The sequence below is a fragment of the Salminus brasiliensis genome, chromosome 24 (assembly GCF_030463535.1).
Source record: "Salminus brasiliensis chromosome 24, fSalBra1.hap2, whole genome shotgun sequence".
In the NCBI taxonomy this organism is placed as follows: domain Eukaryota; kingdom Metazoa; phylum Chordata; class Actinopteri; order Characiformes; family Bryconidae; genus Salminus; species Salminus brasiliensis.
The window spans coordinates 28,914,868-28,934,189 of NC_132901.1; the positions used below are offsets into that span (position 1 = coordinate 28,914,868).

The following is a 19,322-nucleotide window of genomic DNA, read 5'->3' on the forward strand; positions in this document are numbered from 1 at the left end:
CCTGAATTTAACTCAGGTGAAGCCAGCGCGAGCCTGTATCTCCAATATTTCACATGTCTGGAGTATCTCAATCTGGCATTTCTTAACCTTTTAATTACACAATTAACAGTTCAATAGAAATGCACTGAAATAAAGAGTGCTTTTACACTCACTTCCTTTTAAAGTTTAAAGCAGCTGCTTAGCTGGATAGAGATTTCTGGGTTAGTTACTTGATAATAACAGTGAAGTATCAGTGTTGTATTTGTTCTTTGCTCCAACACCACTAATAATCAATAATTTAGATGTAGGTTACTTTAAATTGACATAATTTTAATAACTGATACTGCTTTTACACGTGCCTTTAATTATCACCTTGTTTAAACACTGCCAAAATATAATTAATCTAGATTTATATTTAAATTTAAATTTACATTTTTAATGAAATTAAATGAAATGATTTGTTAAAGGTAATTGATACAGTTTTTACAGGAGTATTCAATTACAACCATGTTTAAACATTACAAAACTCTTTATATGTTTAAATTGACTTTTTAAATACATTTATTTTAATTTAATTTAATTATTTGTTAATTAATTCTTTTTTAACAGAGTATTTAATTATGACCTTGTTTAAACATTACAAAACTGTTAATATGTTTAAATTTAAGTTTAAATTTGTTTTTTAAGTAAATTTATTTTAATTTAATTATTTGTTCATTTATATTTTTTAACAGAGTATTTAATTATGACCTTGTTTAAACATTACAAAACTGTTTATATGTTTAAATTTAAGTTTAAATGACATTTTTAATTGAATTTAATTGAATTGTTAGTTTATTGCTACAGTTCCTCTACAGGCGTCTTCAGCTGGACCTTGTTTACACTACAAAAAATTAAACAATAATCATAAAATAAAATAAATATAATAATACAAATAATTTAAAGCAGTTAATACATACTTTATTAATTAATAATAAATAATTTGTCTAATTTACGTTGATGCTAACGTGCTGGCTAGCTAGGATAGCTAGCTAGCTAACAACAGTAAGCATGTTTGCTAACTGCCGTCTTTAAGTTTAATCTTGCTTCCACTTCACAAAAATATGTCTTTATACCATAAAAAGTATCTATAAGCACTAAAATGATTTAAAACACGGGTTGTTTAATAATTAATTGTATGATTTTAAGCGTGTTTGTCATCTCAGTGTTAGCTTGCTAGCTACTCGCTAATAACAACGTAGCTACCGCTTTTGCTAACAGCCGGGTTATCTGTCTTAGCTGGTTTGAGCACTATGGAAATGGAAACTGGTTAAAACGGGTGTTTTAAATGTGTAGTTTTTAAAGTAGACGTTTAAGGAATGTAGAAGAGGTGGTTTAGACGGGGAGTTAAGCACAGGTGGGGAAAAGAGGGCTAGAAAGGAAATAAAATCCGAGAAAGTTAGCTAGAAGTCCAGTCCAGGGCCATAGAGTAAAAACTCCAGTCCAGGATTTTGTTCCAACTGCCTGGGCGGCTCTGCTGCAGCTAAGCTGCAGCAGAGCCGCCCAGGCAGTTGGAACAAAATCCTGGACTGGAGTTTTTACTCTATGGCCCTGGACTTCCCACCTCTGCAGTTAACCCTAAAAGACAGGGTAGCAACGTCACTTTCTGTTGAGGAAGTGAAATTAATGGGCAGTCTACTGCTGTTTCTGTCTGACTGTCACCATTTCAGTACAGAAACACACTTTAACCACTACTGAACACGAGTTTCAGCATTTAACAGTGTTTCCTCGAGTGCCACTCCTAACGTTTTCCTCCCAGACTATGTTTAAGGTAAGTCCTCCTTTACTATACAAATCCATCATTTAAACGAATGCCACTGAGATATTACTGTAATAATAACCTTCTTCCCTAGAAAGTATAGGATAGCCTCATGTAGATTACCTACACATGGTTAAATTCTGGATTCTCAACAGCATTTGACATAAACACAGGTTTAGGGTTAGGTTTAGGACCAAAATTGTTGTCTTGACCAGTATTAGAGCAGTATATGTGGTGTTATGGGCACTGATATGCTGGTTAACCAGTGCCAGACCAGTATATGTGGTGTTATGGGCACTGATATGCTGATTAACCAGTGCCAGACCAGTATATGTGGTGTTATGGACACTGATATGCTGGTCAACCAGTATCAGAGCAGTATATGTGGTGTTATGGGCACTGATATGCTGGTTAACCAGTGCCAGACCAGTATTTGCGGTGTTATGGGCACTGATATGCTGGTTAACCAGTGCCAGACCAGTATTTGCGGTGTTGTGGGCACTGATATGCTGGTCAACCAGTATTAGAGCAGTATATGTGGTGTTATGGGCACTGATATGCTGGTTAACCAGTACTAGACCAGTATATGTGGTGTTATGGGCACTGATATGCTGGTTAACCAGTGCCAGACCAGTATATGTGGTGTTATGGGCACTGATATGCTGGTCAACCAGTATTAGAGCCAGTATATGTGGGGTTTGGGCACTGATATGCTGGTTAACCAGTGCCAGAGCCAGTATATGTGGTGTTATGGGCACTGATATGCTGGTCAACCAGTGCCAGACCAGTATATGTGGTGTTATGGGCACTGATATGCTGGTCAACCAGTACTAGACCAGTATATGTGGTGTTATGGGCACTGATATGCTGGTTAGCCAGTGCCAGACCAGTATATGTGGTGTTATGGGCACTGATATGCTGGTCAACCAGTACTAGACCAGTATATGTGGTGTTATGGGCACTGATATGCTGGTTAACCAGTATTAGACCAGTATTTGTGGTGTTATGGGCACTGATATGCTGGTCAACTAGTATTAGAGCAGTAAATGTGGTGTTGTGGGCACTGATATGCTGGTCAACCAGTGCCAGACCAGTATATGTGGTGTTGTGGACACTGATATGCTGGTTAACCAGTGCCAGACCAGTATATGTGGTGTTATGGGCACTGATATTCTGGTTAACCAGTGCCAGACCAGTATATGTGGTGTTGTGGACACTGATATGCTGGTCAACCAGTATTAGAGCAGTAAATGTGGTGTTGTGGGCACTGATATGCTGGTTAACCAGTGCCAGAGCCAGTATATGTGGTGTTATGGGCACTGATATGCTGGTCAACCAGTATTAGAGCAGTATATGTGGTGTTATGGGCACTGATATGCTGGTCAACCAGTATTAGAGCAGTAAATGTGGTGTTGTGGGCACTGATATGCTGGTCAACCAGTATTAGAGCAGTATATGTGGTGTTATGGGCACTGATATGCTGGTCAACCAGTATTAGAGCAGTATATGTGGTGTTGTGGGCACTGATATGCTGGTCAACCAGTATTAGAGCAGTAAATGTGGTGTTGTGGGCACTGATATGCTGGTCAACCAGTGCCAGACCAGTATATGTGGTGTTGTGGACACTGATATGCTGGTCAACCAGTGCCAGACCAGTATATGTGGTGTTATGGGCACTGATATGCTGGTTAACCAGTGCCAGACCAGTATATGTGGTGTTGTGGACACTGATATGCTGGTCAACCAGTATTAGAGCAGTATATGTGGTGTTGTGGACACTGGCATGTTGGATCAACCAGTACCAGACCAGTGATAATCAGCAAATATTATTTTTGGGACACTCTTATACTGGTCAGTCGGCTCCATACCAGCATGAGACCAGCAAAAACCAGTATACGTTGCGTTGTGGACAGTGATATGCAGGTCGACCAGCACCACACCAGCATGAACCAGCATGTACTGTGTTTTGGGCACTGGTATTTTTGATCAATCAGAACCAGACCTGACAAAAACAGCAAGTGTTGTGTTTGGTACACTGTTATACTGGTCAGCCAGCACCAGACCAGCACCACACCAGCAAAAAAACAGTTTCAACCAGTATAAACCGGTTTATACTGGTAATGTATACCAGTATAAACCAGTTTAGACCAGCATGGTATTCATACTGGTATAAGAGGGTAGGGTTAGGATTAGGCTTCGGGTTAGGGCTCTGGGAAATTCAGCAGGATGGATATTTGGGCCTACAGTGGATATAATTACTTTAGATAAACTGAAATACAGCTCATAATGTATTTAAGCTAATTCCTGTTGTCTGTTTGCTTTGGGATGAAACAGATTCCCCAGAGAAATGGAACTGTCCAGTTTCGCCATGCCCGCTTTGATTCACGATGACAGTTTGGGGTCCTGGCAGCTGATTAATTCTGGTGGATTTGGAAAGATCTACAGGGCAAAGCACACAAGATTGAAACTGGACGTTGCCGTAAAGTTATTACGCTATAATGACGGGTAAATATCTCTATATCTATTTTCCAGCCCAACTTTTCTTGAACTGATAAATAAATAAATAAATAAATATGATCAGATCTTCTGGCCATGATGGATCACTTCATACGTTCTCTCTCTCTCTGTCTCTAGTTCCAGTTCCATTCTCCTCCGGGAGGCAGACCTGATGCGTCATGGTGGGAACCCCTACGTGCTCAGAATTCTGGGTGTGTACGAAGGTCGCCCTCAGGGAGCCTCTGCTCAGTTAGGTTTAGTGATGGAGTACATGGAGAGGGGCTCTCTGCTGGACCTCCAGAGAGCTCTGAACGGACCCCCTCCATGGCCCCTCGCCTTCCGCATCACGCACCAGATCGCTCTGGGCATGAACTTCCTCCACCAGCTGGATCCACCTCTGCTGCACTTGGACCTGAAGCCCAGCAATGTGCTGCTGGACGACAGCCTCAACGCTAAGGTAACACTGAGTGATCCTGACTGGCTCTGGCACCTATGAGGCCAGTCAGTACCTAAAGCACACTGATGACGTCATCCTAAAAGTGCCGTGAAAAATTGAAGTATCGTGACGGCTCTCTGAGCTCAGATGCAGTCAGACGACAAAGATATGCTTGGTATCCGACATGTGCTCCTGTAGTTTACAGCCGGAGATGCTAGGCTAATGTTGCTAACAAACTGGACTAAGACTGTCACTGAAAAGGCATGTGAGTGTGTGGAACCTCCACATTGTTTAAGAACCTTTACAGTGACTCACACAAAGTATTAGTATCAGCAATAGAGGGAACTGATACCATAAAGCTTACTAATGATCTTTTTTACTGATCTGTATTTTTATACATATTTTGTTGTGAAACCGAACGTTGAATCAGCCAGTGAAATCCAGTCCTATCCAGCTCTCCTCATTAAACAGACTGTAATGGAGCTTTCAGCTCTTTCTGTCTGCATGTGGAGTTTCTCGGTTGACTTTCAGCAGCTGGTTTAAAGAAACACTGAAGTTTAGAGGCTTTTTACAGAGTCGAGAAGCTGAATGTGAAATCGCTGCACTTTCTGTTTCTACACTGGGGTTTTCTCTCGGCTCTGAAATGTGAATTTAAACACTGATTAAAAGCTGTTTGGTGAAGCTGAGCCAGATTCTGCTTCCCTACCTGCACGTGTTTCTGCACTGTGGCCATTGTTATTATTTCAGCTCTGAGACTTTTCTACTGTGCAGCTCCTCACCCAGTTAACGCTGCTCTCTCAAGAGCATCAGATCTTCTTTAGGATCAGATATAAAAGAGTACAACCTGTAAAGAGTGGAGCTCTAGAAATATCAGGATTTACAGCCGTCTGTCCAGGATCACAGTCAGAGAAGACGTGACTAAAAGAAAATGTTAAGGCTGGAATCTGGGCTTTGTTATGATGACTGGCAGTGATGGGGTGTGTGTTCCTGCACTTTGAGCTTGACTGGAAATAAATCAGATTGTTCTAATTGTTTCATTTCCACCATTATTTTAAACTAATTTCTTTGTGTAGGGAATACCATAAACGCACCCTTGTTCACAGACACGATCATTAAGGATACACATACCCCACTGCACAGCTGACTGTCACGCTGGAGTTCCCAGTTTAAACGTTTACACTTTATTATGGAAACCTTTATGCTGCATTATACAGTGCTGAGGTGTTTGGTGTCAAAATAAAAGGAATTTAAAATGCCAGATTGATCTTTTTAGAAGAAACTTAATAGTGTAGATTAATCAACCAATTGAAAAAATAGACTAATCAATAATAATAATGCAAAAGTTGTTGGTGACAGCCATAGTAAGAAATAATTTTAGCAGTACACATTATAGATTTTTATAGACAACTGAGCTTTGATAATTATGAACCCTTATAGAACCAGGCTGTGTAGTCCGATATCTGATTTTGTGAAATTCTGCCTATAGCTCACAGATTTCGGTCTGGCCAAAGTGGCTCAAAGCCCTTCCAAAATGGCCAAAGAAGAAGACGACGAGACAGGCGGGACCACGAGCTACATGCCCCCCGAAGCATTTCAGCCTTCTTCATATAAGCCCAGCTTTTCCTCTGATATCTACAGGTGAGGAACGCTCATCATAAAGGAGAGGCAGTGATGGGATGGTGGGATGTCCTTCTCAGTGCAGTTAATGACCTTGCTTTTCTTTTCACTTTTTTAGCTATGGTGTTCTGCTGTGGTCCGTCATCACTGGAAAGGAGCCGTACAACAGTGAGTACCCACAACATATAGTATGTATTAGATAGATAGATAGATCACTTTATTTATCCCACGGGGAAAGTCAGTTTTTACAGCAGCAAAATCAAACAAGAGAGCAGCACTTAAAATAGTAGGAAACAGTAAACCTGACTATAAATACAGCTATATTAATAAATACAGCTATAATATACATAATATAACCCAATTATAGAAATAAGAAGTACTAGAAAAAGTGATTGCAGTGCAGTAACTACATTAATATAATGTAGTGATGTAAGGCATCCTGGGTTATCAGTACAGTATAAGTGATAAACAATAGATTTTTAAAGTGGCAGTGCAGATGACAGAGCTGTGTGGCAGTACATAGTGATGAACAGAATAGTGTCTGATTATAGTAACATATTATATAGTATATATAGTATTTTATAGTAATTACTGATAAATTCAGGGTTGTTTCTGGGTATTAAGCTTTAAAGGCTTGTATCCTATGATTTCCTTTTGTTTGTTGAATTAAAAAAAAATTCACGTAATTCATTTTTACATGACCATTTTCCAATTTTTAGAGTAAAACAGACTGTATGTCTGTTTATGTAAATTTAAATGAGCTCTGCTCTGATTGGCTGCTCTGTATTGCCCAGTCCATTAATCAGTCCATCAGTAACGCTGATACAGGCCGTTTAAAATAAGCTTTTAAAGTACAGAATAAGTAGATTAAATGCAGGCTGGTGGTGGCGCCTATATTCTTATATATGTACACTACATGTCCAAACGTTTGTGGACACCCCTTCTAATGAATGCATTCAGCTACTTTAAGTTCATTGCTGATACAAATGTAGAGAAGTACTGCCAATAAAATAGCACTCTCTGCCTAATAATGCCAGGCGTGGGCTAGTAGAGGGGTATAAAGCCCCCCAGCATTGAGGAGCTGTGGAGCAGTGGAAGAGCTGTGTTCTCTGGAATGAGGGTGGAGGAGCTCCATCCAGTACTTTTGGGATGAGTTGGGGATGATGAGGTGGGATGGTGATCATCCATCCAACATCCTGACCTCACTAAAGCTCTTGTTACTGGATGCAATCAATCAAATCCTCACAGCAATGCTCCTCCTCCAGAATCTAGTAGAAAGTCTTCTTCTCTGCACAGTAGAGACAGTTACTCCAACAGAAGCAGGATCAGCTCTTTTAATCCCCTCGATTTCAGAAGAAACAGTGAACTTATATATATATTTAAATAAAAATTATATATATATATATATATTGTCTATGCTGTTTTGTCTTTTAAAGTATGGGTAAGCCATCTCTAATTTGAATACAGTAGGTTACAGGACAGGAGACAATCATATAATCATTATCTGTCCTCTCTCCTCCAGCTATGTTCTCTAGTTCTTTGGTAAGGTTTCGCATCTCCCGTGGAGACAGGCCTGATCTGACAGCTGTGGACACCAGCAAGGCATCTGGGCTGAGCGAGCTGACCGAGCTGATGAAGCACTGCTGGCACCACAACCCTAACCTGAGACCTTCCTTCATGGGTGAGATGCGTCTGTTGGCTGTAATAGTCATGGACCTGTACACCTCAGTACCTCACCCTCATCCCTGCAGAATCAGCACTGTTTCTGATTAGTGCTTGTTTATCTCTTCATAGATCGTCATAAGAACACTGTAGTTCATCAGGGGTGCTTGTATTAAGTTTTCCTGAAGTGCCTTTAGTTCTAGAATATGTAAATGACCTCTGTTCTGATTGGCTGCCCTCCATCATGGTTCATGAAAAACAGTCCAAGGTAAAACACAACATGAATAGTTGGATGTTGGATATAAATGCTTTGGTTTCTGTGATATGACAAAACCTAAATTTAAAACAGGCTTTTTTGCCTCGATATGCAAAAACCTTGCATCTCCATTTTTTTGTTTTTCATCTTTCTTTTATATTGTGAATTGGGCCATTGTTCTTTATCTTGTATCAGAATTTTATGATGAGCGGAGCAATAGAAATGCTCTAAAATGACCTGTAAAGTTGTCATGTTGGAAATATAATACTCAACAATAATAATAATCATTATAAATCATAACAATAAATTATTATACATAATTTCTCTAAGCATTCAGAGAGTTTGTACTGTTTAACCTCCAGATCACATTAGAACAGATTAGCAGAAACAAGAATTTCTCATTCTGAAGTAAGTAGATATTGTGAGCTAGTCTGGACGCCCTAAGCCGGCGTGTAAATTCAATTCAATTTTCAATTCAATTTTATTTATTTAGGCTTTTTACAACGAATGTTGTCACAAAGCAGCTTTACAAAGATCCGGGTCCAAGCCTGTTTTGAGCAGCTAGTGGCAACAGTGGCGAGGAACAGTGCGACACCGGATCATAATAAAGTTAAAAAAAGGAATAAAAACAAATACAAATAAAATGAAAAATGTGGCGTTAAGCTGTACAAGATGAAAATGTGAGTGAGATGATAAAGTCCTGCAGGTAAACAGTCAGAAGCAGAGTCCTGCAGTGAGGTGAGGATGAGTCAATGCGAGGCCCAGAGCAGGACAGCGGGCAGGAGGGTAGTGGAGACAGGTCAGGCGGAACCAGGTAATAAATATGTAAATGTGTTCAGTTCCAACAACAATCATTTATTTAGTGCAGAGAATCATTCTAAAAATAACTCTGAAATATATGCTTTTTATTCTAATACATGTTTATTTCTCTGTAATGCTGATCCAGGTGGACGCAGGTACTGTATAATATAAAATTGGCAGATATGTATATAAATATTTATATCAGCATCAGGACTTCTGTATCAGTGCATCCCTGTTAATTTTAGTTGTTTTCATTTGTTTGTTTCGTGCTCATTCCAGACTGCATTGATGTCACTAAGAAGGTGTACGAGATGCACAAGCGAGCAGTCAATGACGACGTGTACACCACCCTGAAACTGCTGGTATAAACGTCATACATATTTCACTAGAATAACAATGATCATGATAATGCTGAGATAAACACAGTTCTGACCCGGAATGAAATATACTATATAAACTGTTTCTCTTTTAAGGTATTTATTCTCCTATGCCATGATATTATTAATTTCTTTAGTTCTCTAATAATTATGTATTTGTTGAAATTTTAATCAATATGTACATAATGTGAATGACAAAAATAATTTAATTTACCTGACATCCCTCTCTCTCTCTCTACCTTTTTTTATAGGATGGCAACAACAGTTCCAGTTTGAGATCAACCCAGATCCCCTCTAAAGCGAATAACGGTAAATCCTCTTCACCTGATCTGTTCTGCATCATCTGCTCTGAATTAAAGTGATGAAGAGTTCAGTCGAACAGTGCTGGTGTCAATTAGCTGAGAATAATGGACCAAAGTCTTGGCAAAACAAACAGACCAGTGTTACATAGACATCTCCTTCTTCATTTAGTCTTAGTTTAAATATTAATTCCCTAAAAATTCCCTATTCCCTTTTCACTCTGGATTTCATCTAGAGATGAGCAGTAGAGTATGAAGAATTCTATTGTTGTGATACAAAGGTAAACTTTTGGATACTGATCAACTGGATGTCTCATTAGAAAGAATGGAATAAGTCCTGTTTAACTGGATGGAGTTCAGTCCATTTAAAATAAAAATCACAGTTCTTTAAATCTGCCAATCTTTGTTTTATGGTTATTATGGTGATAAATGTTATGAATCATAAAATATATTTAAATATCACAAAATAGTAATTTTACCATATTACCCACTACTATGCTGGTCATCTAAACATTTGCCTTCGCCTTGATTTAAATGCAGGTTCTGATACTGTTAATCATGATATACTCCTTTTCCATTTTTCCTCTACTGGTTTACTTTAGACAGCTTTTGACTGGCTCAGGTCAGAACACAGTTAGTCAAAAACATTGATTTTCACACAGGGTGTACCCCAAGGTTCAGTACGTGGTCCCCTTTTCTTTATTAATCTAGATCTGGAAATCTGGTTCATTGAGTCTCAATCACTAAGCAAAATATTACACGACACAAAGTCACCCCTTCTTAATAAACCCTTAATAAACCTTAGCTATTAAATAATTCATGTCATCTGATTCTTTCTCTCTCTGTTTGCTTCCCGTAGGAAGTCTTAAAGGACACTCTCCTCATGTTGTGAAGACTGAGCAGACTACTGTGCAGGTATTCGTTTCTAAAAGAGGGAAGTGTAAAGGGGAAGTTTGGGGGACTCTCTCCTTAGACAGTGTTTTCGTAACAGCTGTATGTCCTCACTAAACATGTGTACGGTCTTTTTATTAGGAAGCGAGCGGTGCTGCAATTTCAAGGCCTAAAGAACCAGGTAAGATGAATCAGTCTGCTGATCTTAGGGTTTGGATTTATCTGGTACCTTCAGTAATCTTTTTGTTTTACTCGAGCAGAGCCATTCGTTCGCACAGCTTTGCCAGGAACAAGTCACAAACCAGCTCTCAAAGCTCCACCCATCAATCACAAGCCTCTGGGGACCCAGGTATGAGAGTAAATCTTATTGATTGTCACACTAAAACTTACTTTGAGCTTGGAAGCACAGTAAAGGAACGCTCCAGCATTTTCTGGCCTAATCAAAATCCGATACATCCTTGGGAGCCGGAAAACCAAAGTTTACATCCTATTTGAATGATAGATGATTGATTTTGGGGGAAGGACATTAATATAAGAGCAGTTTTAATAAAAGATATTTTGTTTTTATTATAAATCAAAGTTTATTTGTCATAGACTCCCTGTTAAATGGTACCACTAGTAGAGGATTGCTTTGATGACTTAAAAACAACATAAAAAGGCATGAATAACTGAGATAAAAAAAATGTAGAAATTAACATAAAAATGTAAATAAATACGGGACACAATTCTACACATAAAATATATTTAAAATAAAAATAATGATAATCAAAGTGTGTCCTTGAAGAAGACGTGCAAACATAAGCATAAAAGTATTACATTTATTTTATGTTTATTATCCTTTTGAAATGGAAAACATTTGAACATCCACCCCTCTACACTAATAAGAGTTCTTGGGTAAAATGCTGTGTTCTTTATGTTCTCCTACCTGTGTAACATGATTAACATGTAGAACTCTGAATAAATGTATAGATAAATAAAGGGAAAAAAAGGCAGCTGCAATTTTCTTTCTTAATATAATACAGGAAAATTTATATACACAATATACACCTTTTACGCCTTTCCTCTATTGGTAGAGGTACGTACAGGTACTTACTCACTGCTTTGGACTGGCTCAGGTCTTAGCTTTCCAACAAAACACAGTTTGTAACCTTAGGAAAGCTTCGTATAGGGTATGCCCCAAGGCTCAGTGCCTGGTCCTCTTCTGTTTATTAATCTGGATCTGTATGGTTTCAGACACATTACTGGTAAATTAATTAGTTCTCAGATACAGTCCACAGTTTTTTATAACTTGCACTCTTTTCTTCATGTCTCCCCTCAGCGCCAGCACTCAACCCCAGGTAGGTGTGAGCCCCGCCCCTAAACCATAAGGTCTTTCTCTATTTAGACGTAAAGAGGAACTGAAACAAGCAGCTCAGAAACGTACAAACTTCCCGTTCTCCTTCCTTTCTCCTCAGCCCACGTGAGCATCAACCTTTCCCAGGTCAGCGCCGTGCAGATCGGCAACAACAACAACATGAGTGTGAATATGCCGCAAGAGAGACAGCGGCAGAGACACCTGACAGCGCCTTCTCAAGTCAGCCTTCCAAACTCTCGCCAGCCTTTTAGACCGAACCCCCACCCTAAATCATAACACGCGTTCTTCAGAGTGTTGGACTGGCTCCACCTCTCTCTGAGCAAAAAGGGTTCTAGAAGTTCAAAGAAGGGTTCTAGAAGTCAAAAAGGTGCTAAATGGATTTTTTCATCATAGACAAGAACCTTTTAATCAGGTAAAGAACCTAATCTAAATAGAACCATAACAAATCAAAGAGGTCTTCTGGACTAAAAATGGGTTCTTTGACTCATAAAAGTAGGTGAACCTTTTTTGGTACTATATAAAAGCATTAAACAAACATATACGATATATCATTAAATAGAACCATCAACAACAATCAGAACCCTTAAAGAACCCCATTAAGGGTGTAGAGGACACACTCTCCTGGTTCTGAGCACATTATAGAGTTTTCCCTGCTCCTAACACATCTGACCCAACTGCAAACCCAAAGGCTTCTCAGCACTACAAGGAAAAAGGGTCGAGTGAGCATCACACTGAACACTCTCTCTCTCTGCTAGTTCAGAAGATCTTACCACTAAGATGCTTTTGTGAAGCTGGGCTCGACTCGCAGAACTGAAGTGGGTGTGTTAGAGCTTCAGAGTTCTCCTTAGTCAATATTTTCTTGGGGTTCCAGAGGACTGTTCTGAGAACTTTTCTAAGGGTCCACATATAGTATGTAGAAGGGGCAGTGGTGGCTCAGTGGTCAGAGTTGAGTGATTGATCACAGGGTTCTGGGTTAGACACCCAGGTCGGGCTTTTGAGCAAAGCCCTTAACTCTCTCAGCTGCAGGGGGCGCTGTGCTCTGGCAAAGAGAAGTGTAGTTTATATGTATTAGGCAATAAAAGCATGTAATCATAATCTTACATATAAAAACTTGGTTTGGGGTGAATTGGTGAAAATGGTGTACATTTGATTTTTGGGTGAAGGGTTTCTGGGCAGTGGTTTTTACAGCAGGGAAATGAGGCCTGATTCCCCACTGGTGTCTAATCACAAGTCAGGTGTAATTCAGGTGTAAGATCTCAGGTTGTTTTTATCTGAAATAATGTTTAATAGCTACTTTTCTAATCTGTTCAGTTTTCTTCTTTATAACATCCGTGCTGAAAAAGTGTGCAGACAATATTTTTTATTGTCTTTTTTATTGTAGATAATGAATAAACTCTTAACAGAGGATCAGTAAACCCTTAACCCTGATCCTAACCCTAACCTTAACCCTTAACCCACAATCTAACCCTAACCCTGATCCTAATCCTAACCTTAACCTTAACCTCAACCCACAACCTAACCCTGATCCTAATCCTAACCTTAACCCCAACCCACAATCTAACCCTAACTCTGATCCTAACCCTAACCCACAACCTAACCCTAACCCTGATCATAACCCTAACCCTGATCCTAACCCTAACCTTAACCTTAACCTCAACTCACAACCTAACCCTAACCCTGATCCTAACCCTAACCTTAACCTTAACCTCAACTCACAACCTAACCCTAACCCTGATCCTAATCAGGGTTAGGTGCAGTGGTGGCTCAGCGGTTAGAGCGCCGGGAGGGTTGTGGGTTCGATTCCCGGGCTCGGCAAGCTGCCACTGTTGGGCCCTTGAGCAAGGCCCTTTACCCTCTCAGCTCCCCGGGCGCTGGAGTTGGCTGCCCACCGCTCTGGGTGTGTGTGTGTACTCACTGCCCCTAGTGCACATGTGTGTGTATGAGTGTGTGTTCACTACCAGATGGGTTAAATGCGGAGGACACATTTATACGTGCACCTTTACCTTATCTTACCTAATCCTAACCGTAACCTCAACCCAAAATCTAACCCTAACCCTGATCCTAATCCTAACCATAACCCCAACCCACACCCTAACCCTGATCCTAATCCTAATCCTAACCTTAACCTCAACCCACACCCTAACCCTGATCCTAATCCTAACCTTAACCCCAACCCACAACCTAACCCTGATCCTAATCCTAACCTTAACCTTTAACCCACAACTTAACCCTAACCCTGATCCTAATCCTAACTATAACCCTAACCCTAACCCTGATCCTAATCCTGTCTAACCCTAACTGTACCCCCAAAGGGTCAGGTGAACATCTACAGATCTGAACTTGGTCTCTCCAAATAAAGATCAGCTGAGTTCAGCAGACGTCTTCAGTAGTCAGAAGTCTCTTGATGTTCTGCTGAATGTTGTTGGTGCTGCTCCATCACTGAGATGAGATGATGTTGAGATGTTCTTAGAGTCTGATGAAGGTTTATTTCATCTAAAAATGATCACTCCAAATAAAGTGTCTCCAAATTAAGAAGCATTATGGAATTCTGAACAGCTTTCCGTTTGGACTGATGTGATGGTACTACTGTGTTGGTACTGCTGGGATGGTACTGCTAGGTTGGTACTGCTGTGTTGGTACTGCCGGGATGATACTGCTGGGTTGGTACTGTAAATCTGTAAAGCTTCTCTACATCATCCTCTATTAAAGCATATTATTGCCTACTTGTCCTCTATTTTGTTTGAATAGTAGCCTACTAAACACTACTCTCCCCCCCCACTATCTAGAACCCTCATCACATGAGGCTACCAGTGCTTGAACTGAGAATTCCAGAATGGTCTTCCTCTGAGAAGAAGCTCCACCACATCTTTTCAAACTAACGCTAATTCAACACCAACACGTGTGGAGTTGTGTGGGCAGCAGAGAAGAGTGTGTGGGAAGCGTCTCATTTAGACCATTAGAACATTCTGTAAATCCACTATGTGGACAAAAGTATTGGGACACCTGCTCACTGATTGCTTCTTAAAAGAGTTTCTCCTGCTTTTGTTGGAGTAGCTGTCTCTACTGTCCAGAGAAGAAGACTTTCTACTAGATTTTGGAGGAAAATTGCTGTGAGGATTTGATTGCAATTACCACCCCACCTCATCCCCAACTCCCCAACTCATCACAAAAGTATTGGATGGAGCTCCACCATCATTCCACACCAAAGGGCTTCCAAAAGACTAGATCTGGACCCTTAAAGTTAGGAAGTTCTTCTAACAGCCTTTAAATGTTTTGAAGGTTCAAGCAAACCCTTTTCTTCAGCCCCTTGTCCTGCAGCGATGTGGTGCTCTGATGCTAACAAGCAATGACGGCCCGTGCGGTGAGGCCAGCAGGGTTCTGGCACTCCCTCCGCCAAGTCCCCCATCTGTCACCGGAATCTCACGGACGCAGAACCGCACGATCAGCATCGTGCCCTCACTAGACTTAATATCCCAGCATCCTTGACAAAACGGGGGGCTGGGGGGGTGTTCCTGCCGACAGAATGGAACAGCTGGACGTGAGGTGCATGGAAAGTCCACAAACATGGCAAGTTAGAGAGAGGAGACCACACAGATGCTCTGAGGAGGGTTTATTTGAAGGACAGGACATTCCTAGAAGACATTCCTAGAGGACATTCCAGAGTTCTAAATAATTGCACTCTTAAAAACAGGCCAACAAGGGTTCTCTGAAGCGATGCCCCAGAAGAACCACTTCAATAGCCAGTTGTCTAGTTGTGTACAAACCTTGTATCTCCAGAGTAGCAGCTTTATGAGTAGGATAAACTTTTGGAACTTTAATTGGAAGTCAATGTAAAAGATTTTGTTTTGGAGCATTTCTGTTGGTCCATTCGTCCTAAAATTCAAATTTAATATAAAGAACAACTGCAGATTCACATTATGGAGAAAAGTGAGATACAAGGTTTCTGCAGGAACAACAAAGGTTCTAAACTTATCAAAACATGTTCCTAGAACTGTACCTCCAAGTCAGGACCCTGGAAAATAATACGCTATATGTCCAAATGTTTGTGGACACCCCTTCTAATAAATGTATTCAGCTACTTTAAGCTGCACCCATTACTGACACAGATGTGTAAATGCACACACACAGCTTGTCTAGTCCCTGTAGAGAAGAAGTACTGCCAATAGAATAGGACTCTCTGGAGCAGATCAACATCATCAACCTATTGGCTCCATGCTGCCTAATGGCAGGCGTGGGCTAGAGGGAAATTGGGGATGAGGTGGGGTGATGATCATCCAACATTCTGACCTTGTTAAGAATCTTGTCGCTGAATTCAATCAAATCCTCACAGCATTACTCCTCCAAAATCTAGCAGAAAGCCTTCTTCTCTGGACAGTAGAGACAGTTACTCCGACAAGCGCTTTTAAATGAAATGAAGAAGAAGAGGTGTAGAAATGAGTTAAATATCATGGAATTATCTAAAAAAGAATTAATTAATATATATATTAAATAAACGCCCCAAAGAACCGTTACATCGACGTCTTGACAAAAGTGGTTCTTCTATAGCATCACTCAAAGAACCCTTAGCAGCACCTTTATTTTTAATAAGTGTAGGAAGCTTTATTTGTGAGAAGGAACATATCTAAGCATTCTACTTGGCTCCCATGTAACGTGCCACACCACCCACAGTGGCGAAACCGGACATGGAGCGAGGGACGGGAGCCAGGACAAAGACGATAGCTTTAATATGTGTGACCATGTCCAGGATTTACATTGGAACCTGCAGTCCTTTGGCTGCCTGATCACAGAGATGGATCTGGCTCACTGCTGACCTGCTTTGCCAGATTAACAGATGGTGCTGGTGATAATAAATAGAACCGAGTCTGTAGCCATGTGTCCACCTGTGTCCATTTGCACTTTGATCTTAATAAAATGGCCACATCAGATATTGGAATGATGTCACCTGTTTGTCCAGGAGTCTTCACGATCAGGTTCTGATGGGTTTAGGAGAAAGCCATGCAGATGGTATAAATGTGAACATGATGATGATGATGAACAGTGGCGCAAATCACCAGAACAGGACAGACGAGGTGATGGGGGCATGGTAACCGATTTTAGACCGGGTCATTAACCCTTTAAAAAGGATGTTCTGGCTCTACAGGCCCAGTCCAGTTCTCCTCCTCCAGTGCCTCCTATAAAGGGAATACAAGAAACCCGGAGAAGGTGGAGTACTTCCAGCCGCCCATCAGGTTCCCTCGCTCAAGTTTGAGGTAGGCCTTGTCCCCTCTCTCCATGGTTACCAGCCCTGCGTTGGTCGCCGCCTCACGCGTCACATCCTGGTCACCTGCGAATGCTGATATCACCGGCCAACCGTTCAGCACCAAGCTGACCTGAGCAGAGAGAGATAGAGGTAAACAAAGTGGTCATGGTCAAAGCAGCTCTGACCCATCGAGGCATGGACTTCTCAAGACCTCAGAAGGTGTCCTGCTGTGGTCTCTGACACCAAGACTAACGTCAGCAGAAGTCCTGTTAGCTGTGAGGTGGGTGGGGCCTCCATGAGCATCAGTGAGAGCCTTGGGAGCCCATGGCCCTTGTCCTTCCTTCCTTGGAGCACTTTTGGTAGGTACTGACCACTGCATACCGGACTGCACACCCCACAAGACCTGCTTGCTGATGTTCTTGAGAAGTCCTGACCCAGTCATTGTCTAGAACATCACAGTTTGGTTCTTGTCAAAGTATTGACCCTTTGACAGGAGCCACAGTAACCAGATCATCAGTGTTCTTCACTTCAGCTCTCTGGGGTTTAAAGCTTTATGGCTTACCTGTATCGTCTGTCTGTTGTAAACTTTGACGACGTGGAAGCTGAAGCTGTAGACTCCTTTCCTAGGCGCCAGAAAGATGCTCCTCGCAGGGTCAAAGTGGCTGCCAACGTTCACCAAGACCTTGTGTTGAAGACACAGAGCACAGGGTACAGGGTGAGATGAGAATGCGATGTAAACATGGAAAGTTCTTCACCTAATGGTGATGAAGACGCTGCCTGATGCCTGAGACACGGTTCTACCAGAGTTCTGAGAAGAGTTCGGCTCTAGAACCTGCTTTTAAAATCAGATCATTAAAATGGTGGAGGGATACATGCTGCAGGGTGTAGTGCGGCTACAGAAAGTAGTCCCTAAAGAGAACTGCATTAGTTCAGATTCTCTATTCACTATTTTACCACCATCATCATCATCATCATCATCATCATTCCATATAAAACTCATGTCCAGCTATTCCACCAGCCTCGTTTCTATACGTTCTTCAAGCTATTGATCACTTTTAGCATTCTTCCCATCCAGCTATTCACCCACCAATCCACTCACCCACCCCACACGGTCATCCCCATCACTGACCTGATCAAAGTAGATGGTCATGGTCCGGTTGCTCATCTCTGATGGTTCGTGGTTGGTGTTTCGAATGGCAGAGAAGGCCACTCGCCCCGTGCCCGAGCGCACCGACATACCCAGCGCATTACTGGCCGGCTCCGTGGTAGGGGTGGAGTCACACACCACCAAACACTTCCCCTCCAGAACTATTGGCTCTGTGTCATTCTGGCTTCTGACCACCAGGGGAGGCAGCAGCATGAGCCCAGTCAGAGCGAGGACAAGGTGACAAATTGCAGGCCTGTCCATTTCCTCGAAGTGGCGTATCTGACAGTCCTGCTTTATTTGGTGGGAATTGTTGATTGTGGAAATTTTGAGTGAGAGATCAAAGAGCTTCCAGAGTTTTAATAAACTTCATTCATATTTTATTTCCTGAAATCATCGAACCAGAATCGCTCCTGTCTTCTTGGTTCTGGTGGTGGTTCAGGTCAACAGGTGAGACAGAGAGAGAGAGAGAGAAATTCAGACAATCAGACAAACAACATCATTGCATCACAGTGGAGGTTCTAGATAAGCTCCCCCAGTCAGAGCTGTGGTTCTACAGTGGAGGTTCTAGATAAGCTCCCCCAGTCAGAACTGGAGTTCTACAGTGGAGGTTCTAGATAAACTCCCCCAGTCAGAGCTGGAGTTCTACAGTGGAGGTTCTAGATAAGCTCCCCCAGTCAGAGCTGTGGTTCTACAGTGGAGGTGAAGGGAAGCAGACGTCTGAAGCTCTAATAAAAGCTCCTCACAGAAAGTTCTTCACCTAATGGTGATGAAGACGCTGCCTGATGCCTGAGACACGGTTCTACCAGAGTTCTGAGAAGAGTTCGGCTCTAGAACCTGCTTTTAGAATCAGATCATTAAAATGGTGGAGGGATACATGCTGCAGGGTGTAGTGCAGCTACAGAAAGTAGTCCCTAAAGAGAACTGCATTAGTTCAGATTCTCTATTCACTATTTTACCACCACCATCATCA

The 19,322-nt window shown here is 41.4% G+C and overlaps 2 protein-coding genes across 4 annotated transcripts in view; one reads left to right on the forward strand and one right to left on the reverse strand.

The window, feature by feature from the left end:
• Positions 1–1,617: 1,617 nt before the first annotated feature.
• ripk3 (receptor-interacting serine-threonine kinase 3) lies at positions 1,618–14,659 on the forward strand. Its single transcript, XM_072670603.1, has 13 exons — positions 1,618–1,789; positions 4,112–4,282; positions 4,412–4,730; positions 6,196–6,347; positions 6,445–6,494; positions 7,849–8,007; positions 9,325–9,407; positions 9,674–9,731; positions 10,581–10,636; positions 10,754–10,793; positions 10,873–10,961; positions 11,931–11,949; positions 12,067–14,659. The coding sequence occupies exons 2-13, from the start codon at positions 4,125–4,127 to the stop codon at positions 12,240–12,242; spliced, it is 1,359 nt and encodes a 452-aa protein (XP_072526704.1). The 5' UTR covers positions 1,618–1,789; positions 4,112–4,124; the 3' UTR covers positions 12,243–14,659.
• A 902-nt stretch (positions 14,660–15,561) lies between these two features.
• Positions 15,562–19,322, reverse strand: part of LOC140546843 (cerebellin-1) — a 6,552-nt gene continuing 2,791 nt past the window's right edge. The window contains exons 2-5 of one of the 3 annotated variants that reach the window (XM_072670261.1): positions 18,335–18,776; positions 17,768–17,887; positions 17,417–17,650; positions 15,562–17,335 (exon numbers count right to left, since the gene is read on the reverse strand). In XM_072670261.1, coding sequence (XP_072526362.1) covers positions 17,138–17,335; positions 17,417–17,650; positions 17,768–17,887; positions 18,335–18,613 — 831 coding nt within the window. In that variant the 5' untranslated portion in view covers positions 18,614–18,776 and the 3' untranslated portion in view covers positions 15,562–17,137. Of the gene's footprint in view, positions 17,336–17,416; positions 17,651–17,767; positions 17,888–18,334; positions 19,039–19,322 lie in introns of those variants that run through there. The other 2 variants (XM_072670260.1, XM_072670262.1) reach the window with 2 other exon arrangements.